We start from the raw sequence: 26,291 nt of genomic DNA on the forward strand, positions 1-26,291 counted from the left end.
AACCCCAGAAACTCTACTAAAAAGCTATTAGAAATAATTCACACATTTAGAAAAGTTGCAGGATACAAAATAAACCCACATAAATCATCAGCATTCTTATATATCACTAATAAAATCCAACAGTTAGAGTTGCAAAGAGAAATTTCATTTAAAGTAACTACTAATAGTATAAAATATTTAGGAATCTATCTGCCAAGGGAAAATCAGAAACTATATGATAAAATCTACAAAACATTTTCCACATAAATAAAGTCAGATCTAACCAATTGGAGAAATATTAAATACTTTTGGATAGGATGAGCATATATAATAAAGATGATAATGCTACTTAAACTAATCTATTTATTTAGCGATATGCCAATCAGACTCCCAAAAAACTATTTTAATGATCTAGAAAAAATAACAATAAAGTTCATGTGGAAAAACAAAAGGTCAAGAATTTCAAGGGGATTAATGAAAAAAAAAAATCAAATGAAGTTGGCCTAGCTGTACCAGATCTAAAATTATATTATAAAGCAGCAGTCGCCAAAACCATTTGGTATTGGCTAAGAAAAAGACTAGTTGATCAGTGGAATAAGTTGGGTTCAAAGGACAAAACAGTCAATAACTTTAATAATCTAGTGTTTGACAAACCCAAAGACCTCAGCTTTTGGGATAAGAACTCATTGTTTGACAAGAATTGCTGGGAAAATTGGAAATTAGTATGGCAGAAATTAGTCATTAACCTACACTTAACACCATACACCAACATAAAGTCAAAATGGGTTCATGACTGTGGTGAGCTTTTTCTTCTCAAAACGCAGCCAGGTGATAAAAGTTCAGATCTTTTATTATCTCCAATATAGCCCGGTTAGCTTAGAGGCCAATCTCTCTGCTTGGTTCCAAGAGCTCTCTCTGAATGTTGCCAAATCCAAAGGTCTGGTCCTTCAGCCTCTGCCTCTGCTTTCTTCAGCCTCCAGCCAGCTCCAACTCTTCATGTCATTCCGGTGAAATCTCGACTTGTAGCTTCTTACTCTGAAGAACCTCTTCGCCTGGCCCATTGGCCTATTTATGCTCCTTCCAGAGAGAGGGATTATGGGTTTTCTCCCATAGTGCTCTCTGGCCCAAAGAGCTTCAAGGGAGGTATGAACTCATTGAACTCCAATGAGTAAAGGTGTGAACACAAGCCTTGTAGTAATTAGTTCTACTTAGTACCTTGTTTCAGGTTCTGGCCAAAACAACTTCTTGTAAGATTAGATCAACTCTAATTACTTAGCAGTTAGTAAGGATTCCAACATCTCCCCTTTTCTTTTGTTTTAAAACATAGGGGGTTTCTGAGGGGGTACACATAAATCCATCAATATGGGCCAGAACTTTGTAACAGATATACATGGTATACATAAATCCATCAATATGGGAGGCATTATACATAATTTACATGAGCACATAGCAATATAACACAGGCTAGTAGTAATGTAACAAATAACATGAATCAACATGAAAATTTAACTACTGCAAAAGTCTCATCAACAATCTTTCATCTCAAGAAATCCAATGATTCTTGCAATTGCTTAAAATACATAAGCACATAGTAATATAACACAGGCTAGTAGTAATGTAACAACATAAATTGACCTGAAAATTTACAAATGTCCATAAGTCCTAGAAATAGTCCATAAGGAATCCATTGTCCATTAGTTCATGCACCAGGAATCTAATAATTCCTGTAAGCTCTGAAGTACTGCAAAAAGTCTCATCAACAATTTTTCATCTCAGGGAATCCAGTGATTCTTGCTGGTTTTTCAGGAACTGAAAGCTGAAGATTTTAAAGTTCTTTTGACAGTGTCATTGTTAGCCTTTTCCACCTGTGGAAATATAAGCAGATCCTCTTCCCCAAGCAATTAACCTTATTCCCTTCTATTTACCAAATTTGGGATTTCTCCTCATCATCTGGTAATTACATTGGAGCCATTTGCACTGGATATTGCCTTGTTGTCTTAAAAGGCCTGTATTCTTCCCAACTGTAATCCTGATTGCTTTTCTGTTGGTTGATGACATCAGAGTTCTGAATTTCTAAAGTCTCTCTGGGTGTAACCTCAGCTGCTATCATGCCCCACCTGTCCTTTGATTGATACTTTGGAGCTGGGCCTTGCCTCTCCTTCCTCTGGGTCAATATACATTTAGAGGCCCAGTGAAAGCCTCGGTTACATTTTGGACATGGGGTTTTGGGTTTTCTCTCACCCTGTCTTCTCATTGTGTCTCTGTATCTACATTGGGCTCTTAGATGTCCAATTTTTCCGCACTGAAAACATCGACGAGTTTCTCTAGAATTCCTCTGCCAAGAAGAACCTTGTCTTTCCATGTTCATCATAGTCTGGGCATAATAAGCATTTGTGCCCACTGTGGCACAGCGTCTTATGATTTCCTCTAAAGGAGCATCTTTGTTTAGCCCCCATATAATTCTTTTGCAAACCTCATTGGCATTTTCCTTAGCCAAATGTCTAGTCATTATTTCTGTTGCTGCATTATTTCCATCTTTCTGTCCAGGGAGAGAATTCCAAGCTTTTATTGCAGCCTTAGAAATTTGCTCATATACTGTTATGGGATAATAAATCTGTTCTGAACTCTCTGCATACTGACCTTCACCAGCTAGTTGGTCAAAAGTGATTTGTACAACAGCTCCTGTTTGCCTATTGCGTTGGGCTTGAATCCTACATAATTCATGAAACTCCGAAAGCCACAATAAATTTTGTCCCGGTTCTAGACATGTTTTAGCGATGGATTTCCAGTCATTCGGGATTAAGATTTCATAAGACAAATTATCCAGTAACATCTTCACATAAGATGATGTAGCCCCATAAAGAGTGCAACTCTTTTTCAAATCTTTAATTTTTCCAAAATTAAAAGCAGTGTATTTTCTCTCTTTTTGACCTGAGGAGTTGAGCTCTTCAATCACAGGATATGCATTTATAAAATCAGATATATCTTCTCCTTCATTTTTTGCTTTAATTAATGCTTTTTCTAATCTTGTCAAATTCTGCTTTACAGGAGAAGCTGACTGTGTTTCTGTCTCTCTCCCTCCCCCTTGTTCCACCCATGAAGGGTTAATTGCGGGGGAGGGTCATGAGATGTGGAATCACCTAATTCCTCCTGCTGTGAAGTATCACACTCAGAATTGTAATTAACTCCATTCTCATCTGATCCGTCCTCCTTTTCACCTAGTAAAGTTGGCACTTCTTCCTCCTGTACTTTCCTTTTCTTCATTCTATCACTTAAATAACTTCTTATAGCCAATTGTATTACATTATATGTATTAATTATTGAGTTAGGCCCATTTTTATCATAGAATTGACAAAGATCCTCTCCAACCAATTTCCATTCATTTAGATCTAATTCCTTATCAAGAGAGAAACAAGGACATATGTCCTTTACAGTTTGTAAAAGTTCAGTGATTTGCTGTAAACTTATAATTAAACCTTGGCTTTCCATAACTTTGACAATGCTCTCTAAACATTTTCCTTGAACAGAAACAGGCTGTTTTCTAAATATCTGTCCCATCTTAGCTGAAATTCTACTTTAACTCTTCTAACAAAATTTCTTTGTTGCACTCACCCTAATTTCTGGGTTGAAGTCTTTTCCACTGGATCAGGATCAGAGGCTTTTCCACTTGAATCAGGATCGGAGCTTTTCCACTGAAATCCACTGATGGGGGGGTCTGTTTGCTCCACGTTGGGCGCCAAAATGTGGTGAGCTTTTTCTTCTCAAAACGCAGCCAGGTGATAAAAGTTCAGATCTTTTATTATCTCCAATATAGCCCGGTTAGCTTAGAGGCCAATCTCTCTGCTTGGTTCCAAGAGCTCTCTCCGAATGTTGCCAAATCCAAAGGTCTGGTCCTTCAGCCTCTGCCTCTGCTTTCTTCAGCCTCCAGCCAGCTCCAACTCTTCATGTCATTCCGGTGAAATCTCGACTTGTAGCTTCTTACTCTGAAGAACCTCTTCGCCTGGCCCATTGGCCTATTTATGCTCCTTCCAGAGAGAGGGATTATGGGTTTTCTCCCATAGTGCTCTCTGGCCCAAAGAGCTTCAAGGGAGGTATGAACTCATTGAACTCCAATGAGTAAAGGTGTGAACACAAGCCTTGTAGTAATTAGTTCTACTTAGTACCTTGTTTCAGGTTCTGGCCAAAACAACTTCTTGTAAGATTAGATCAACTCTAATTACTTAGCAGTTAGTAAGGATTCCAACACATGACCTAGGCATAAAGAATGAGATTATAAATAAATTAGAAGAACATAGGATAGTTACCTCTCAGACCTGTGGAAGAGGAAGGAATTTATGACCAAAGAAGAACTAGAGATCATTATTGATCACATAATAGAAAATTTTGATTATATCAAATTGAAAAGTTTTTGTACAAACAAAACTAATGCAGACAAGATTAGAAGGGAAGCAATAAACAGGGAAAACATTTTTACAATCAAAGGTTCTGATAAAGGCCTCAAGAAGTCAAGCCATTCTCCAGTTGATAAATGGTCAAAGGATATGAAGAGACAATTATCATATAAAGAAATTGAAACTATTTGTAGCCATATGAAAAGATGCTCTAAGTCATTATTGATCAGAGAAATGCAAATTAAGACAACTCTGAGATACCACTACATACCTGTAAGATTGGCTAGAATGACAGGGAAACATAACACGGAATGTTGGAGGGGATGTGGGAAAACTGGGACACTGATACATTGTTAGTGGAATTGTGAATACATCCAGACATTCTGGAGAGCAATTTGGAATTACACTAAAAAAGTTATCAAACTGTGCATACCCTTTGATCCAGCAGTGTTACAACTGGGCTTTTATCCCAAAGAGATTTTAAAGAAGGGAAAGTGACCTGTATGTGCAAGAAAGTTTGTGGCAGCCCTCTTTGTAGGGGCCAGAAACTGGAAACTGAGTGGATGCCTATCAATTGGAGAATGGCTGAATAAATTGTAGTATATGAATATTATGGAATATTATTGTTTTGTAAGAAATGACCAGCAGATGAGGACATATTTTGATGGAAGTGGATTTCTCTGACAAAGAGACCTGAGTTTCAATTGATAAATGACGGACAAAAGCAGCTACACCCAAAGAAAGAACACTGGGAAACGAATGTAAACTATCTGCATTTTTGTTTTTCTTCCCGGATTATTTATACCTTCTGAATCCAATTCTCCCTACGCAACAAGAGAACTGTTCGGTTCTGCAAACATATATTGTATCTAGGATATACTGCAACATATCCAACATATAAAGGACTGCTTGCCATCTAGGGGAGGGGGTGGAGGGAGGGAGGGGGAAAAAAATCAGAACAGAAACGAGTGTCAATATAATGTAATTATTAAATAAAAAATTAAAAAAAAAAAAGAAAGAAAGAAATGACTAGCAGGATGATTTCAGAAAGACCTGGAGAGACTTACATAACTGATGCTGAATGAAATGAGGAGGACTAGGAGATCATTACATACTTCAACAACAATACTATATGATGATTAATTCAGATGGATGTAGCCCTCTTCAACAATGAGATGAACCAAATCAGTTCCAATAGAGCAGTAATGAATTGAACCAACTATACCCAGTAAAAGAACTTTGGAAGATGACTATGAACCACTACATAGAATTCCCAATCCCTCTATTTTTGTCCACCTGCATTTTTCAAATACGAAATTTGAAATTCTGAAAATAAAAGGGGAGATTAATAAAATTCAAAGTGACAATATTATTGAAATAATAAATAAAATTAAGAGTTGCTTTATATGAAAAAAACCAATAAAATAATAAATCTTTAGGTAATTTGATTAGAAAAAGGAAAGAAGGAAATCAAATTGTTAGTCTTAAAAATGAAAAAAGAATTTTTCACCAATGAAGAGGAAATTAGAGCAATAATTATGAGTTATTTTGCCCATCTATATTCAATAAAGTTGATAATCTATATGAAATGGAGTAATACCTACAAAAATGTGGATTATCCAGATTACCAAAAGAGAAAATAAATTATTTTAATAGGCCCATTTAAGAAAAAGAAATAGAACAAATTATTAATAGACTCCCTAAGAAAAAATCTCCAGGGCCAGATAGATTTACATATGAATTCAACCAAATATTTAAAGAATAATTAATTACAATACTGTACAAAGTATTTTTAAAAATAGGGAAAGGAGTCCTACCAAATTCCTTTTCTGACACAGATCTGGTGCTAATACCTAAACCAGGTAGGGTGCAAACAGAGAAAGAAAATTATAGATTAATTTCCATTAAGGGATATTGATGCAAAAATTTTAAATAAAATATTAGCAAAGACATTACCGAAAGGATCCCCAGGATAATACACTATGATCAAGTAGTATTTATATTTGATGCAGGGCTGTTTCAATATTAGGAAAACTATGAGCATAATTGACTATATCAATAACCAAACTAACAAAAATCGTATGACTATCTCAATAGACGTAGAAAAAGCATTCGATAAAATATAAGACCCATTCCTATTAAAAACTCTAGAGAGTGTAAGAATAAATGTACTTTTCCTTTAAATGATCAGTAGCATTTATCTAAAACCACTAGTTAGCTTATATGTATTGGGAACAAACTAGAACCATTTCCAATAAGATCAGGGGTGAACGAGGTTGCCCACTATCACCATTACTATTGAATATTGTATTAGAAATATTAGCTTTGGTAATAAGAGAAGAAAAAGAGATTAAAGGAATCAGAGTAGGTCATGAGGAAACCAAATTATCTTTTCAGATGATATGATGCTATATTTAATGAATGCTAGGGAATCAACTAAAAAACTGATAGAAACAGTTCATAACTTTAGCATATGAAACTGTTTTTTTTTTTATTATTATTTTTGTTTTTATTTTGAGTTCTATCTCTCAACCTTCACCCCTTCTTGAAAATGGAAACAATTTTACTTCAGTTATACCTGTGAAGTCACTGAAAACATATTTTCATGTTTGCAATGTTGTAAAAGAAAACTCAAACAAAATAAAATAGAAAAATAAGGATAGAAAAAAGTATATTTCTATGTGCATTCAGAGTTCATCAGCATTCTCTCTGGAGGTAGAAATAATTTTTCATTGCGAGTACTTTGAAATTGTCTGGAATCATTGTCTTAATCAAAGTAACTACATCATTCATAGCCAATCATCCTTACAATATTGCTGTTACTATGTACAGTCTTCTCCTGGTTCTGCTCACATCACTTTGCCTGGATACATATAATTACTCCCAATTTTTTTATTCTTCTGAAATTATTATGCCTTTCATTTCTTATAACACAACAGTAAACCACAAACATACATCACAATTTTCCCAGCCATTCTCCAACTGACGGGTATCTCTTTGATTTCCAATTCTTTACCAAAAAAAAAAAAAATTAGGGAGCTGCTATGAATATGGTGTGAACAGATTCTTTGATGTCTTTGAAATACAGACATTATTTGGTCAAGATAGGCAGAGTTCTATAACTCTTTGGCTATTCCAGATTGTTTTTCAGAGTGCTTGGACCAGTTTACAGATCCACCAATAGTGCGTTAATGTATCAAATTTTCCGTTCCCTCTCCAGTATTTGTCATTTATCTTTTCTATCACATAAGCCAATCTGACAGCGGTGAGAAGGCATATCAGAATTGTTTTCACTTGAATTTTTCTAATAAGTAGTGATTAAGAACATTTTCATGTAATTATAGCTTTGATTTCAGCTTAAAACTGACTACTGTTATTCTCTGATGGTTTATCAACTGGGGAATGGCTCTTCTGTTTATAAATTTGGATAAATTCCATAAATATTAGGGAAATGAGGTCTTTATCAAAGAAAATTGCTGTAAAAATTTCTCCAAGTTTCCCGATTTTCCCCTAATTTTTTGCTTTTTTTGTACAAAAAGCTTTATAATTTCATATATATATGTTAAATAAGTGGATAATTATCTACTTTACTTCTTGTAATCCTCTCTATCTCTTGTTTATGAAATCTTCCCTTATATATGCATACATTTTTTATGCACCCAAATTTTCTTACATTACTCTTTTTGTCTAAAGCATTTATCAATTTTTACATTTTATTATTCAGTGTGAGATAATATTCTGTGCCTCATTTATGTCAAATGATTTTCCTATTTTCCCAGTAATTTTTATAAAATGCTCAGATCTTTGGGCCAGAAGAAAATCCAGAAGAAAATAGTCTGTATGACAGAGTGCTTGAAATCTATGGATATGATCATAGGGACATAGATATACAGTTGAAAGTTAACTCAAGAAGTTGTCTAGTACAACCATTTCATTTTGCAGATAAAGACACAAATTAAGTGACATTGTTTAAGGTTCTTCCTTCCTTCCTTCCTTTCTTCCTTCCTTCATTTTTTCCCTTCTTCCTTCCTTCCTTGTTTCTTCCTCCCTCCCTTCCTTGCTTCCTTTCTTCTTTCCTTCCTTCCTTCTTCCTTCCTTGCTTCCTCCCTTCCTCCCTCCCTTCCTTCTTCCTTCTTTCCTTTCTCCCCCTTCCTTCCTTCCTTCTTCCCTCCCTCCCTCCCTTCCTTCCTTTTTTCCTTCCTTCCTTCTTTTCTCCTCCTTCCTTCCTTCCTTTCTTCCTTCCTTCTTCCTTTCTTCCTTCCTTTCTCCTCCCTCCTTTCTTCCTTCCTTCCTTCCTTCCTTCCTTTTCTCTTTAAAAAAAGAACCTTAGAACATGTTTCCTCAGAAGTATAACTTCCTCTTTCCTATCTTCTGATTTTTGTTTAAAGTGAAAATATTAAGACTAATATAATATAACTCCTGCAGTACAGGGATCTTTAAATTGGGTTTCAAGTTTCTTCCTTAGTATTATGAAAACTATATTTCAATATAATTATTTCCCATTGTAATGAAGTATATTTTCTTTTATGCAGTTGAAAATCCTATTCTGATAATATTCCTAGAGGCTTCACAAGAATAGACTATATTCACCAAGTTTCTATGACATAAAATAAATCAAATACATTGCTTAGTGTTTTTAGATAGGATAAGGAAGCTGGGACTAGGAGATGTTATATTACTTATCCAGAGTCTCACAGCTAAAAAGACAGGGTTCAAACTCAAGTCCCCCTGACTCCAAGTCTAGTATTCTATCCCCTCTGCCATGTGTGTTTCATAGATAGATATGATCATAGAATTAATGATGAAAAGATCAATTTCATTATAAGGTAGAAACATGAGCTTCTTCAGACTTGCCTTGACTGGTCCTCAGAAAATGAACTTAATCTATTTCAGGGATTACATTCAAAATATTTCAAACATGATAGAACAGTCCAAGTATACCTCCACAACAACATAAAATATTAGAGTAGAACTTTGTGGAGTTATTACTTATGCTGAGATGAAATCTACCTTTCCATAGCTTTTATATTATTTCTAATTCTGTTTGTTGAATTAAAGCAGAGTAACTCTAATCTATCTTCCCATATTTTCTCATCAAATATTGACTGAAAAATTGTGTCTCTCCTATTTCTTATCTTCTAATTTAATTGATCCTAACATGACAGGCTTTTATCTTTATTAACATTCTGATATCCTTTGCCTACATCACTAATCTTCAATATTTTGTCCCAAAATGGGGCACACCAAGATCAATTAATAATATCTTTGATATGTTCTGATGCAAACATATATTTATCTATTTACATGTTGCCTTGCTTTGGACGTTGTCCTCTACTTGATCTCATCTACTTCATTGCAATTTATAGTATACTTATGTGTGTATATTTCTTATTTTTATATTAGAACATCAGCCCCCCCTTGAACAAGGATTATGACATTTTTATTTTTATATCACTAGAATCTATTATTGTTTTTACATTTAATAAATGCTTACTGTACTGTACCTTAAATTGGATTGAAACTGTTGAAAATATCCTGAGAACATGTCAAGTTTTTGACTTTCATGTCACACTATGGAAGCATATTGAGATTTGCAGATCATTTGCACATGAACTAATGTCTAGACATATTTCCATTTAATTGATCCTGTCCAGTTTATGTACTTAAACCAAACTTAACTTATTCCCTATTAAATTTTTTGTTATTAGATTTACTTCATCAATTCAGTATTATTTTAACATAATGTAATTATAGGATTTAAGACTTGGAAGAAAGCTTAGTGATGATCTAGTCTATCCTCTATATTTTATTGTTTGGAAAACTGAAGTCCTAAAAATATTGTGACTTCCTCTACTTAGAAGAATCAGGACATACACTCATGTCCTGATTCTAAATTCACTTCTTTTACATGATACTCTATTGCTCTTTCAACTACACTATGACAGTAGAATTTAAACTTCAATGGTGGCTATTGGTTCTAGAATACAATACAAACTTTTTCTCTGATATTTAAATTAATTCATAGTTTAATTCTAATTTATCACTGCAGACCAATCTCTCATTAATATCCATTAAGCACTCCTTGTTTCAGTCAAAATTTCACACTTTCCTATGCATAGGCTATCCCGCATGCTTGCCATGTTTTCCATCTTTCCTTTTGTCTGCCAGAATAATTAATTTCCCCTCCAAAGTTTCAGATCAATTGCAATCTCTCATAAAAAAGCTTTTCCAAATTCCCCTACATGTTACTGCCATCTCCCACTTAAATTCTTTTGTATCTACTTTGGCTATGCTTCTCTATGAATCTATTGTTTTCCCCATAAACAGAATATGAACTCTATGCATTCCCAGTGATAGTGTAGTGCCTAAAATGTACTAAGGATTTAATGACTATATTGAATAAATTAATTAAATTCCATTTCATTCAATTATAATGAATAAACAGTAGTTTATCATCTCCTATATGCAAAAAAAAATGTTATAGATTGGAAATAAAGAGACCAAAAACAATTAAATGGTACCTGTCTTCAAGGAGCTTGCTTCTTATCTCCTCTAGGAAGCACACAGAAAGCCAAAGAATTATAGAGTTCAAAAGACCTAATGATCCCTTAGTTCAACTCATAGCTGAAAAAGAATACCCTGTCCAGATCAAATATATTTTTTATAAGTGAAGATGTCCATTGAGGGGAGAACATGGCAACTTTCCAAAAAAACCATCTTATCTTTGTATAACTCTAATTGTTGTCTGCTGCTTCAGCATCCTCCAAATGGTTTCTTTGGTTTCTCTTATATTAAATGATGTTAAATGACAGGAAAATATGATAATGATTGCACTAATATATTCAAGGAAAATAGTTAATTTAATTAATTCAGGTCGGCAAACTTCTTTTTGTCTTGGGTTGCTTTTTAGCTGGAATAAATCATCTGAATGTACATGTGAATTATTTCTACTCTACAGTCTATATTTAGATTTTCTGACATGTATGTAGTAGAAATTCACATTTCTGATTCTTTGCTCTAAATAAGCATCAGAGGACTAACTCTGGAAGCATAGTTAATAACATTTCAGTAACCAATATTGTCCTTTTTTATTATTTTATTTTACCTTTAGATAGACAGATAGATGGGGCAGGGAAAGAGGAAGATGAAGTGGCTGGCAATGGCTATATGGTGGTAGAGTGAAGTCTGAACACACTTTCTCTCATGCAGAAAGCATAATCAGCATGAACTAAGCTTGTGAACTCATTCAAAAAAGAATCAAACCCATTTGGGTATGTTTGATCAATAAATGGAGTGGTCAAAAATTAAAGAAATATTTTTATCAGTAAAATTAAATTTTAGAAGATTAAATTTTTGGATAATTAATTTTCTTGAAAAAAAATATGAGAGCTCAAGCTCTCTGTTTTATGAAACAATGAATAGTTCAATTGCTATTAATCACTCCATAACCACTCTCCTTTTAATGTAAAAATTTCCTCACATTATTTGTCACCAGACGATTTGGGAAACAAATAATCTAGAAAAAATTCACTCTCTGGAATGAATATATAAATGAAGTTACTAGCATAAGAATCATAGAAATTTAAAGTTTCAAGGGAACTTATTCCAACCACTCTCTATTACAATCAAGACCCATGGAAGCTAAATGATTTAATTTAGAACATATAGCAAATTGTGTCCTAGAAGGACTAGAAGTCCTGAAAGTACTGATAGTTCCTGAGCAAGTCTAGTCATGAAAGATGGAATTTAATTATGGTAGTAGTAGTGTTGATGATGGTAGTGGTAGTGGTGGTAGTAGTAGTAGTAGTAGTAGTAGTAGTAGTAGTAATAGTAGTAGTAGTAGTTGTTGTTGTTGTTGTTATAGTTTGTGTTTTGTTTTCAAAGAAGTCTAATGACATCATGGGATGATGTGTTGAATACTCTGATATCTTATTTTGGCATGGAGATATCTTTGAATTCTTAGAAACTATAAGTAAAGTGCAAGTTCTGACAGGTTGGAAGCAAGTAAGCCAGAATTGCACAAGTAGACAGCCTCACTTACTTTTCCAGAATCATCAAAGTCCAGTGGCAAGACTAAAGCTAGGAAGACTGGTAATGGCTCAGGATGCTATGATGAGCTTGGTATCTCTGACATCTGACCATGGTCTAAGTACTGCCTAGCACCTGTTTCAGCCATCTCCATGGCCAATAGAACAAATTATTGTTATTTACCCATTCTGCCAGAAGAAGTCTCCACATGCCTGGGGTAGACATCCTCAAAACTCACCTGCTTTCTACTTGGTTTATCTCATCTGCTGAGGGAGTTTTATTGTACCAGCTACATCTTCTTGGAGCCACAGGTGAGAGTTACATGTCATGTAGCACTTTATTTAAAATGATTTTTCTCTGTTTTTGTTCATAAGGGCTATGAACTATGCCCTAGTTTTAGTTTATTTTTCTTTTGTTTTGTTTTCTTTCTTAATTAACAAGTATCGTTCCTCTACTCCCTTCTCCCAAATATGCCTTTAACTTGTTTTGGGCCCTGTATGCTTTGACAATGACTACCTTCTTCCTCTATTTCCAAATGCCAGCTCTAACCCCCAAAGTTCTTAAAAGTATCATAGGTGGGAAAGTTCCCATAAATGTCAATGTATATATATATATATATATATATATATATATATATATATATATATATATATATGCAGTATATAACTATTGCAATAAAAAGTGAATTTCAAAGGCTTCTGAGTATTTGTGGCTAGATCAGCTTCACCCTAACTGCAGAATACCCACATCTACTTATGCCTCATTCCTCCTGTGAAAATGATGATCCATTAAATACTGCATTCTACTAAGTAAGCCTGAAATGAATTACATGATACTTTCCTGCTTAGTCAGGTTTCCTCTCATACCATCACTTTAGCTCCTTTGGTTTTTTTCATGCCCATTGATGCTGAACGTAAGTCTGTTTGTAGATAAGGTTTTAGTCAAAAGATCACAAAATCACTGATTCCTTAAAGTGTAAGGAACCCTTAAGCTATAAACATCAAATCTCTTTTTGTTTTTGCTGTGACATTTTTATTGTGTTCAACTCTTCATGATTTCATTTGAAATTTTCTTGGCAAAAATACTAGAATGGCTTACCATTTCCTTGTCCAATTCATTGACAGATGAAGAAACTGAGGCAAAAAAGTTCAAATTCCTTGCTAAGGGATATACAATTAGTAAGTATCTGAGACTAGATTTGAACTCAGAAAAATGAGTTTTCCAGACTCCAGTCTCTGTATTCTATATTCTGTACATTTCATCTCCTAGCAAGGTCTTAAAGTATTTTTTTCTATTACAACTTTGACAATAATTCATCCAGCTTCTACTTGAATGCTTTCCATTATGAAAATTTCACTAGTTAATAAAGGTTAATAAAATAATAATAGTTAATAAAAAGATATGTAGTCATATAAGTAATGGACCTGTACCTAACCTGGAGAAGGGGTCAAGTCCATGCTTTATTTTTTCTTTTGAAATTAATCTTAACAGAATGAAAGTGACTGTTTAGTTCTTTTCAAAGTCTCAAAATCTCTTAGAGCTCTTTAAAAAAGGTATGAGCATTGCATGAATGAGTAAACTAAGATAATAACGATTTTCACAAGGATCAGGTTGGAAACTTCATTTATTAAGTTAAAACTTAGTAAACTTTAATTTATTAAGTTAAAACTACCTGCAATTACACTGTCTTTGATGTGGTTTTTGCTTTAAGTCCCTCTCCTAAAGGAAAAGCATAAATGAAATAGACACCAGCTGTTGGCAGCAACTCTTTGGGTAAAGAAACTTAGAGGGATGCCTTATTTAAAAACAGGGAGATAACATGGCTAATGTGGAAATATGTTTCGCATGAATCATTTCTTACTTAGTCAGTGGGGGGGGAAGGGGTAAAATGGAGGGAGAGAATTCAAAACTAAAAATTAAAATTAAAAAAGCAAAATAAAAATCGAGTTTTCCTTTTTCTCCACATTAATTTCATATCACATTCCCTCTCTTAATCCTTTCTATACCTTAAAATCTCACAATAATTTTCCTGGCATGTTTGTCCATTAAAGAAGTGGGTGATAAGGTTCTGTATAAGGATTAATATGTTATTGACTTAATTTCATAATATCTTGGAGTATGAAATGCCCTTCAAAGTCACTGAAACTAACCTCTCATCTAGTAATAGAATTCCTTCTCCAACATCCCTCACACATAGACATCCAACCTTTTCTTGAAGACTTTCAGAGATGAAGGACTCACTCCAAAAAAAAAAAAGTGAATCATTTTGAGCAATAATAACTATTAAGTTCTTTATATGGATTCAGATATTGTCTTCTATAATTTCTCTCCATCGGTCCCATGTTATAACATCTAAAGCCATACTCTACTACAAACAGATGTTATTGATTTTCATCTTTCATATATGAAGAGGACCAATATATCATGACATCATAGTCAAGGTACAGTGTATTTGACTTCAGGCTTTTGGTCACATTTAGTAGAACACTTATGTCCATTTGTACATTTGGCATCAAGATGTCCTTAGATTTACTTTTCTTGTGTTTCCTTTGTGAAGACACCTATTATGTTCCTTAAACATCTTCTCTTCTCCATGTGATAAACAATTTAAGTACTGTAATTTACTTTTTATTTTGTTTTGTTTTGTTTAGAACTATGAATTCCTGGGTGTGAGGAATTTCAGGTACAGAACTTTTCTCCACCTTTACAGATCTATAACTCATCTATAATGCATAAACTTTGAGAGCTTTCTGGAGTACTAATAGTTTAAGTACTTGCATGTTCTTACCCATAGTCTGTAGCAATATTTCATAGACAACACTTGAACCCAGTTACACTTTACTCTAAGGCCAGTCCCTTATCACTATGTCACTCTATGCAAAGAAATTTACTCATGAGAAAGTAGTTTTTCTTACTACATTTTCCCTCCACATTCTGAGTCAGAAGATAAAAATATATATTTTAAATATTTTAATTAGATTGTCCTTTTGCTTTCATATTTTTAGAATATCCTATATTTTGGGAATGCAATCACAAACAAAAAACATACATTGAAATGCTTATCCCAGTTGATTACAAAATCAGCTAAAATGAAAAGGAATCTTTCATTATCAAAATAGAATGGTTCTTGGAGTATGATTTAATTTTTATTTCATATGACATAACCTTTTCATGGAAAAAATGGTTTTTAAGAACTACTAATCCCAAAGTGGCCCGGATGGTTTATGGGAAGGAGGAAAGCAATATGAATTAGCATCATGTCTTTACTGAAATTTGGAATGTTCCCTTCAGAACTAATCTAGGATATATGAGAATATGTCTAGAATTTAATCTAGATATATGAGAAAATTCTGCTTGCAAGACATTTGTACAATTAGAAATACCTGAGATAAGGCACAAAAAAGAAAATAAAATACCAACAATTTGACGTGAATAACACACACAGGAAAATATGCAACCCAAATATAGGGTCACATATATTAACCCAGATATTGAATCACATATATTCTTACTCAATTTCCAATATACATTTCACAAAGAAGCCAACAAATTCAAATTCATCTAAGCACAATCCATTGATAAGACCCAAATAGAACATTTGCTGAAAAACAGTCAATAGTTGATTTAAAAAAAAAAAAAACGGTTTTTATTCACAAGGATGCTGCAGTGTCTCCTCAGAAAATTTGGTACCAAAGCAATTAATTCATCTATTCTGCATTCTTCCTCTGCCCAGTAGGGCCAACTGTGAAAAATGTTGCAGTGAAAAAAACTGACATAGTAAGTGCTATTTAAGTAACCTGACTTCCTAAAATAGTTCCTTATAAACACAACTCACATGATATGATCTGAGTGTGTAAATCCAATTACATTTCCACAGAAATCACTGCTCACTCTTACATTGGCTTTTCATTTTCTATTGTTGCACTCTAGCCAAAGAAGACTGTGCCTTTCAGAGTATCTCAGAAAATGTCAAGGAAAATATAATTTGCATAATCCATAAGAACCTTTGTACCACAAAATTCTTTGCCTTTCCAACCTTGAATTTTCCTCTTGCTTTAACCATCAGAGTGGGAGGTAGGGACAAAGAGGAAGCCACACTTCACAATCAAGAGTCAAATGAGGATCATCCACTGATACAATCCTAGCTAAGGGTCTTTCACTAGATCAATATATGTTTCTTAGCCCAAAGCAAGCTTTTCTGAGATGTTCATTGTCATTGTATTGTACATATAGTTTGGATCAGATAAAAAACATTTGGATTAATTAAATGATGATTGCAATCACAGGAAGTATTTAGACAACAGCAAAATGTCATAGCTGTTTGATCACAGCAATGACCTTTGATTACACAGCTTTCCTTGCTGCACTGAGTTTGGGACAAGTGATTTTTTTTGTGTGTGCATCTTTCATTTTTATGCTTGGTTTCACTCATTTTTGATGAGCTCTTAAAATGTCATCAATCATCAAAGTGTAAATATGACTAATGTGTTTGCTCTATTAAACAAGACATTTCTGCAGCTGCTTCAGGAGAAAAGTAGAGCTCCCACCCTTCATACTCATACTTATATACCCTCTCACCCAAGTAGTTTTCCCTAACTCCAAATTTGAATATAATTATGTTCTGACCCACTGATATCAGTTGGGTGATGCTACTGGATGTGAAGAAAAATAAATTGATAATTCAATCAAGAAGAAAGCAAGTTGCACCAGCAGATTATGAATTGCCCTAAACCTGAAACCTGAACCCATTAAAAATGGCAGGGTAAAGGTGGCAAAAACTAATTAGGGGAAATTTAACTAGATATTTTGTAATGCCACATAGTCATCATATGCTAAAGCCCTTTCTTCCACCCTACATCCACCAGAGAAAATTTAAAAGGATAGTCTCAAGATATTTTTCACTAGTAAAAGAATAATATTTCCATTTTCTGGCATTCATGGGAATCCCTAGAGAAAGTTGACACTCAAATCTGTTTATTGGAGAGGTATTTTTGTTCCCTCAGGCATGCTGGGATGCTGCAATCATTAAAAAAAAAAAAAAACCTTTAAGAATTTGCTGAAGAAAAATGTACAGGCAAAGTGCCATAGGTTTTTCAAATAAATGTACTCTATAAAGTATAGAGATAAATTCAGCTGGGACCTTAACTAATTCAGCTGTGGAATATTCACTTTTTTTCTTTGGAAGAGGCTATCTCAAAATCCAAAATGAGATGATTTAGCAAACATGACATTTTTTAAGAACAAAATAGAGAAATTTTGATTATGTGATATGAGTTGGGATGAGTAAGACATTTCAGATATTTACTAAGTACAAATTGGGCTTTTCTTTCCTTAAAAATGATTTTCAGAGTTGGCTATTTTGTCTTTACTTTTTTAGTTTCTATACAAAGTCAAATTTTGATTCATAGTATTAGCAATATACAGTCAACATACACATACAGGGCAGCTAGGTGGCACAGTGGATAGAGCACCAGTCTTGAAGTCAGGAGGACCTGAGTTCAATTCTGATCTCAGATACTTAACACTTACTGTATGACCCTGGGCAAATCACTTAGCTCCAATAGCCTCAGCAAAAAAATAAAAAATAAAAATTAAAAAATTAATAATAATCACCGAACATTTTTGATCTAATCCAAAAAAGATTCATAAAAAATGTTCAAGGGAAAACAATGTCAAAGCATTACAATGGTAGGTTGATATGATTTTATATTTCTTTCAATTATTAAGCGGGATTAAATTTAGATTGGGGTGGCTAAGAGATAGGAATAGAAGTCATATGCTAAAATTCATGTAATTTGACTTTGGTAAGAAATAGTCCTCTCCTATTTGAAGGATACTTTTATTTGCCTACCAGACAAATCATTTCACTGCTCTGAAGTTATCAACCTTACCAAGATGTATAGAAGATTAATGAAGTACATTTTTTGGATCCACCAAAGGAAAGTACCAGATCATAAATTTTCCTGTGAACTATTGTTGAATATCAATGTCCAACCTCTAAAATGATTTCCACCCACCTCATCACTTACAAGCTGTTGAATGATAATTAGGTAGCAATCAAATACCGGGAGTTTATAATTCTCATAGGCAATTAAGAGTACTAATAATGATAGCCACATTATTTAAATCATCTCTAATTCTTCTAATAGCCCAGTCAACATTATCAGCCCCAGTTGCCTCTATAGGTATCCATGAGAAGTCATTGTGTCATGAATTGACAAATGGATAAACCAAAACAGCGTGGCAATTTATTAATCTAGGTTGAGGAGGAAATCAGTGACAGCAGAAAGAGGGCAAAGAAATGCTTGTCCTTGGACTGTATCAGATATATTCTACTCCTTTGTTGTCATGAAACTGATCCACCTTTATGGAGACACTGCTACTCAAGGGAGCATCAGTTTTACAACTAATGGCAGAGCTCAGGTGAGCAGAGAAATAAAGGAGCCTTTTGACCTGCTTATATCCGTAGGGAATTAATTCCACCCCACAGAGGAAGAAGAAAGCTATAGGAAAGATAGGTCTGTCCTGAGAAATAACTCTTTGTAAAAGAGAAAGGACTGACTTTATCCTAGACCTTTTGCCTTTGGGGTGGAGCAGAAATAAACCACCTCTTTGTGGGTTCTGGGTGATATTCTTAGGAAGCATTTTCTAATCTTGTCTCACTAGGACTAGCCACTCTATATATCAGAGAGAACATTATGGCCTAGTCTCTCTTTATTTTGTACAGAAAGAGAATGACAGCTTTGTTATTTTATACTATGTCACACATCTTATTTCCTTGTTGGTGAGGAAGGAGGGAAGAAGGTAGAAGCTTCTCATAGTACTGACTTTAATAGAAACAATAATTGAAATTATTTTTACATTTAGAGACTGGCTTTTCAGAGAGATAAAACAGCTGCTAAAGATGCATTGATTCTGAGCTCCATTTTTATGTTCCTGATTTTTTTTTTTGTAAGATGTTAAGTTAACATGAGCACTTCTCTTAATGGAAGTCAAAATTAATTTTGAAATGGGATGTGATCCCAGGGTCTGTGGCTGTCAGATGATAAGCCTGTACCCTGCTGAGAGAGATGATGAAGTTACAGCAGAATAGCCTCCTGCCTGGGTTGCAGTCATTTATCTAACATAGTGTCTTTTCTTAGCTCCTTCAGTAAATGTTCATTCATGTATCATAGTTGATGCCACCTTACTTTTCCTTTATGAAAAATGTCATAGCTATCTACAAATATCCAGAGGAAATCTCAAAGAGTTACTATACAGAAATTACTATTTGGACCCCTAAGATGTTTACATTCAATATACTTAAACCCTTAAATGAGGGTTTATATGTATATATACAATTACAATCTTGGCCATTAAAATCCATCTCTCAAGATTCAAAACAATGTGATTGTGGCTCTTAGGTTCTTGAATGTTACAGCAATGGAATATAAACTGACAATGGCAAATCCACTTGTGCTCTCCATCTTAGAACCACTTTAGTTAAATTTCCAACAGTCTCATGATAAGGAAAATCATATATATACATATATATATATATACATATATATATATATATATATTTGTGTGTATGTGTGTGTGTGAAAACAATTTGTGAAGAGCATTTACTATGGCAATGATGGGGGTTGAGAGTCACTTTGGTTGAGAAATGTCACTACTAAAATCATAGCTCTTGTAACAAGTTGGAGGGCTTTTTTTTCTTATTTTACATGAGTTATCAAGTCATTTGACTTTTTGATATTGTCAAATGCAAAAATCGATTACAAAATAGTTCACCATCTAGAACAAAAGTTCTTAGCCTGGGTCCTGTGAACTCTTCTTACCTATAATTTATCTGTAAATACATTTCAACATGATTGACTTCTTTTCTAATTCTATGAATTTTATTTTATTCATTAAAAATTTCTTTAGAATGAGTTTATAGGCTTTATGAGATTTTCAAAGGGGTATATGATACAATTTTTAAAAAAAAGATAAGAATTCCCTGATCTAGAAGAAACCTGCAAGAAACTGGTGTAATGTCCAAGATAGATGCCACATTCAAAGTCATCCTCTTACTGTATGAGCCCAAAGTGCATTTTAATGTTTGGGGTATCACTAAGTTGAAGAAGATAACTGAAGGAGATATTGCTTTAAAAAAAGTGTTATAAGAAAAAAATAAATATCAACACCCCAAATCTATTTAAAAGTAAAGGGGAGGGACATTTTGAAAAGACAATGAGAACACTAGAGGGAGCCAAAGAATAGATTTTTACAAACCAATTAGTGGAGGAATATTCAGCACCTACAGTTGGAGGAGAGCTCCCTGGACTTTCACCAAAGGTTAAGGGCAATCAGACACCCTGAGAGACTAATGGTACCATTACATACTAAATAATCAATTAATATGCATTTTAAGAAATTCTGAAGTTAAGTTAGTATCTATTTTCTGGGCTAAGATTCATGTAAATTATTATTCAATGAAGAATTATTTGGGATGAGAATTAAAGAAAAAGGTTGGTGTTCATTTTAAAACACTTATTGGTAACATTTGAATGGCATTAAAATGAGAAGTATGAATTAATTGACTTTATAGATTTATTTCACAGTAAAAGTAAAACATGACTATGAAATTCTGTACTTTGAAACTATTCAGTTTGCCACCTGGAAGTATCTGCATGTTATGCCCAATGCTATTTAGTTTCTAAATGAAATATTTTAGTAATGTTGACACTATCAACAAAGAATATAATGTGAAAGGAAATTCGTCAAGACGTGGATTAGAATATAGTTTCTTCAAATTACCAGGTAGAAGAAATAACATATAGTCATTCTCATCTCCTATCTCTCTTTGGTTTCTGTCTCTTCCGCAATGTCTGTCTGTCTATCTATCTATTTCTCATTTCCCCTCTAACACACACATCACAAAGATTTGTTAAAGTAATTTTTTATGTAAGAATAGCAGAGGAAGAAAAGAGTTATTTAGCAGGAAAGATGTATTTTGAAACTATTGAAAGCCATATTCAAAAGGTGATAGAACTATGAGTGCATTTCAGAAAACCCGGTAATGCTGTTGACCAAACTATCCTCCATCCTTCTTTGATCACTCTCCAAAAGCAATAAAAAATTTATTGAAGTTAATTTTGAAGGTTATGATTTCTAGAAATTCCTCTTTAATCATTTTAAATCATCTTTAAGTTCAGTTTGTCCAGCAAGCCACAATCAGTGATCAGTCACATGTGTTATAAACTTCATGTATTCATCAGAAAGACTAAATCCTAAAAAAAAAAAAAAAAAAAACTACTCTAAGAACAAACATCTAGATAAGCAATGAGAGCAAATGGATGTGGTTATCAAAGGAGAAAGAGAATCCCAAACTGACAACACAGCCTGAAGATCAACAATAAGTAAATCATTTTAGAAGCCTAAAGTTCTAAAAAGCATGCATTCAGTTCACCTGAATGAATCTTATATTTAGCACTTGCCAGATCTGTTCACTAGAACCATGCAAAATAACATAAAGCCAAATTACCACAAACATGAAATTTTAAAGGTTGTAAGGGGGGATGAAAAAGAAACAATATTCTAATAAAAATATAATAGAGGTATTCCTTGACTTTGGGACCCTTCCCCCTCTTCCCCACATTCTTCAACTAAAAATGTGATATAATGCAAAGGAATAGTTGGGATATCATTCTATTTATTAGGATTAGTTGAATAAAGTGGGGGAAAACTCACCATTAGTTCCATATACAAATGCAATGATAACTTTCATCCCTAGCTCAGATATTCTGAAAAAATCCCATGCTAGAAGAGTAATACATGTAGAGCTGTAGAAGATCCCCTTTTTGCCTGAATGTTTCAAATTACTGAGATAAACTTCCCCTCCCAGGAAACACTAATCCTTCTTCTTCCTTCCCTTCCACCTTTTAAATTCAAAGAATTGAACTTCACTCAGCATAGATGAATAAACATGAAAGTATATGCTATACACCTGTAAAATACCATTGTTATTACTTTATTTAAACTTCTTCACAGTCCAGAAGTTCTCAGAAAATATTTCCCAATTAGAACATAGTAAAGGGGGTGAGACTCAGAGAGAAGTATGGAGAATATGAGAATTTGGAAAAAAGACATCAGAAATAAAAGTGAAGTGAAAATGAGTTCATAAACTCAGAACTGAAAGGGACCCAATATCTTTATTTTACAGATGAAGAAATTGAGGCTAGAAAGAATTGAGTTAAGATCACACACAAAAAATAATTAGTAAAATCAGTATCTCAGTCAGATCCTCTGCACAGTCCACACTTCAAACATTGTATTTAGGATTTTTGACCTGGAAGGAGCCTTAAAGATGCTCTAGTCCACTACTTCAGTTTAATGATATCTATTGTGCTTAGTATAGATTAGGAATCAGGGCATCTCCCTTCTGCTCTTTCCAGAGTACCAAAAGTTAAGTCAAAGGTGGAGGTGTGGGAGGTGTGTATTGTTTGTTTGTTTGTGTGTGTGTGTGTGTGTGTGTGTTATCGTGTAAAAACCGTCAAATAAACATTACTCAAAGAAGCCTGGAATTGGAGATAGAAGGTTGATCTTAGAGGTCATTGTGAACATTCCGTCACTCTGTGAAGAATACACTAATAAATAACCACGAGGCTTCCCAGAAGCCTGAGGCAGAAAAGAGCTAGGGAGAGGTACCTGGTTGATGGAATTCACTGCCAATCGGGGGATGATAAGTTCCAGGATGATCTGCACTAGAGATGTGACCAACCCCGCAAGGATCGCCCAGGTGAGGGGCAGCGGCAGCATGCTGTAGGTGGCGAAGAGAGTGAAGAGCACATAGCCAATCCCATCCCCTAGGAGTCCGTAGCCCAGTCCGGCGGCCAGGATCTGAGTCGTCATGGCCACCCAGGTCACCAGCCCACTATACTGTAGGTACGTGTATGAAGTGGTGTCCTTCCTGACAACCACCAAAGCACAGATGATCACCTCGATGCCTGTAAAGAAGCCCAGAAGGATGCCTTTGAGGGGGTCCATGGGGGCCGATGCCAGGGTCAGGTGGAGCACTAGCAAGGTCAGTTTGGTCAACACGTCCAGGATGTTCATGACCACCTCGGATTTGCGCCGCTGTCCCAGGAAATAGCGCTGGTAAAGGCGCTCCAGGTCCCGGGACTTAAAGGAGTTCCGCAGGGTGGGGAAGATCACCCCTCGGTAGGTGTAACCCCAATTGAGAAAAAAATCCGAGTTGCTGGGAGCGCAGTCGAGGTGCAGGAAGCCCAAGTCACTGCTGCTGCCCCTCCGCTCCGGGAAGACTTTGGTGGGGCCACCCCCGTTGTTATGACCGCCTTTCCCGGCCGAGCCCAGACGCCCTGGCTGGCCCAGAGGGTAGAGGGGGAGGGCTGGAGCTTGCTGGAGGTGGGGCGCGTGGTGGTTGGGGCCGCCAGGGTCGCTAGCCTTTCCGTTCCCGCCGCAGACACCGCTCTGGTGGATGAAGCGCTGCTCCGTAATATGTCGCACCGCGGTTTGCCACAGCAGCCTCTGGGGTCGTGAGCCACCTCCGGCGCAGCTACCGCTCCCCCCGCTACCGCCGCTGGCCGGGGGTGTCGGGTTAATGGTGTAGAGTTCTTCCGTGCTGCTTAAGCAGCGAACATCGGATAACTCCATAGCGCCTGGACCTGGGAGGCTAGGCAAAGACAGGTTAGGTGGTGGAGCGCCCCAGGGGGTGGGAGTTCCTTTATATTAAAAAAGAAAGAAAGAAAGAAAAAAAAGAAAGAAAAACGAATGAAAAAGAAACCAGAGGAGTTGAGAAAGGGCGCCAAAGCTCTAGTCTAGCATACCGCTGTCCTTTCGTCCTCGGAAGGTGACGCCAGCGAGGACGATCATGATCCAGTCACTGGGGCTAAGGGGAACCTGGAGGAACGTAGCCCCTATCTTAGCAGCCGTACGCGCCAGCACCAAGAACTGTGGCTTTCTTCCTCCTTTTTCTCCTCCTTTAGCTGCCCCACTTTGGCGCGAGGCGGCCGCGGCTATTTGCAGAGGCCGGGGCTCTCCGCGGCACTGCCCCCAGGGCTCGTCTCAGTAGTGAAGCCTTTGCTCCTCGAGAGCCACCCCGGCACCTGAATGCTGCCGCTGCCGCTGCCGCTGCCTCCGCCGTCTCCGCTGCTGCTGCTTCTGCTGTGCGCCAGCCTGGTCTGTCCGCAGCCGTGGTCTCCCAGCCGCCCACGGCGCTGCTGCATCCTTTGAAAAATGGGGGCTTTTGGGGGTGTCCGGTGGATGGTGGGAAGTTCCTAGCGGCCGCTGGGGCACCGCACATCGGAGAACTCCATTCAGTGGGGATGGGAAGCCGAGCTGACCAGATGGGAAGGGGAGAGGAGGAGTATGGAGGATGAAGGTAAAGGGAGGGGGTGTCTGCGTGTCCCACTGGAGGGATCGGAAGGGAGGTGGGCGCTGGATTTAGTAAATCAAAAAGCAGTTAATTAGTAAGAGGAAGTCTGCATCTGGTCGCTTCTCAGTCCCTTTCCTTATCCTCTTTCAGGTTGAGGGCGTTTAGGGCAATATTAGGTCTGGCTGTTTGTTTCCTGAGGCGGAGGTGGGGGGTAAGGAGGGTGGAGAAGATGGGGGCGGTTCCCATACCCCTGACTCGTTTATAAGGAGAAGCGAAGGACTCTACTTGCGGATTCGAGGACTCGGTCATTCTATCCTATCTCTCTTCCCTTGGTACTCTTGGATACATTAAGACAGAAAAAGAAGGTGGAAGGGGGAAGCAGGAAAGAGGGAGGAGCAAGAAGAGAAAGGCGGGGGAGTGGCGTAGGACAAGGGTAGAAGTGTCTCGACTGTCTTCTAAACAAACTGCCCCAATATAGAATAAACTAGTATTGTCCAGAATCCAGCTGCCTATACCGTAGCCTTGAGAGACTAAGAGGGGGATGCGGTATATATAGGATTGGGTGGTGGAGAGGGTGAAAAGAGTAGCGAGAAGAAAAGGAAGAAACTAGAGGATAACAGCAGGGATATCTCTAGCACTAGGTTGTAAATGTGGCACTAAATGAACCAGTTTAGAAGAACGTTTCAAGGGAAAATGCAATCGTTCGTAATATTTAACGAGGTCTGGGGGAACTGAAAATCTTCGGTCCAGAGGCTTGAGTGGAAAATGAGAAATGTAAGGTCTGCACCCACAGCACACTTCCCTGGGGAAACTGATCAATGAGCAAGGGCTACGGGTTTTCTCTGCGAGCTTAAAACGCAACTCTGTCTAGTGAGCCGTTGATGTCTGCTCCCACTTTGAGTGTCCGCAGTGGCTATTGGCTACAAAGTGCAAAATCCCAAGGGTTCTAGTTTATCTCCAATTTAGCCTAGACCTTTTCCCAAAGAGAGGGAAGGATTCAAAGTTGAGCAAAAATCTCCTAACATTCTGGCCCTCACCTTCCCTTTTCTCTATTCTTGGAAAATGAAAAAGCATAGATTTCTCATCGGGTCCACTGAGAATAGAAAATAACTTCCAAACTTCAAATGGAGAATATCCCGCTGAAAAACTTGTCATGTAGCCCCTGGGGAAACTTGAGGTCGTCTGTCTTTATCGCATATCTGTGACCTTGGACAAGTCACTTTGCAGTACTTTAGACAACTTTGTGTGTCTACCTACTCATACATACACACATGCATATAACATATGCATATATATGTATATATGTGTGTGTATATATATATATACACACACACACACATATATGTATGTTGTAGAGGAATTTTAAAGCAGTCCAGAAATGAGTTATTAAGTTAAATATTCCTTGCTCTTTTCCGGAAATTGATTCACATCCCTCCCTCTCACCCAAGGCCTTTATGCTAAATGGGCTCATTTACAACTTTGGCAAAGGAACAAACCCCTTGACTTGCATAAGTTTTCCAGTTCATAAACGA

At 36.1% G+C, this 26,291-nt stretch overlaps 1 protein-coding gene across 2 annotated transcripts in view; it reads right to left on the bottom strand.

The window, feature by feature from the left end:
* The window catches only part of ADCY8 (adenylate cyclase 8), a 397,348-nt gene extending 373,310 nt beyond the window's left edge, over positions 1 to 24,038 (bottom strand). For both annotated transcript variants that reach the window (XM_051971100.1, XM_051971099.1), the window contains exon 1: positions 23,073 to 24,038. In XM_051971100.1, the coding sequence (XP_051827060.1) occupies positions 23,073 to 24,038 (966 nt within the window). The remainder of the gene's footprint in view (positions 1 to 23,072) is intronic.
* Between the last annotated feature and the right edge of the window lie 2,253 nt (positions 24,039 to 26,291).

Source organism: Antechinus flavipes, chromosome 1, assembly GCF_016432865.1.
Source record: "Antechinus flavipes isolate AdamAnt ecotype Samford, QLD, Australia chromosome 1, AdamAnt_v2, whole genome shotgun sequence".
NCBI lineage: Eukaryota > Metazoa > Chordata > Mammalia > Dasyuromorphia > Dasyuridae > Antechinus > Antechinus flavipes.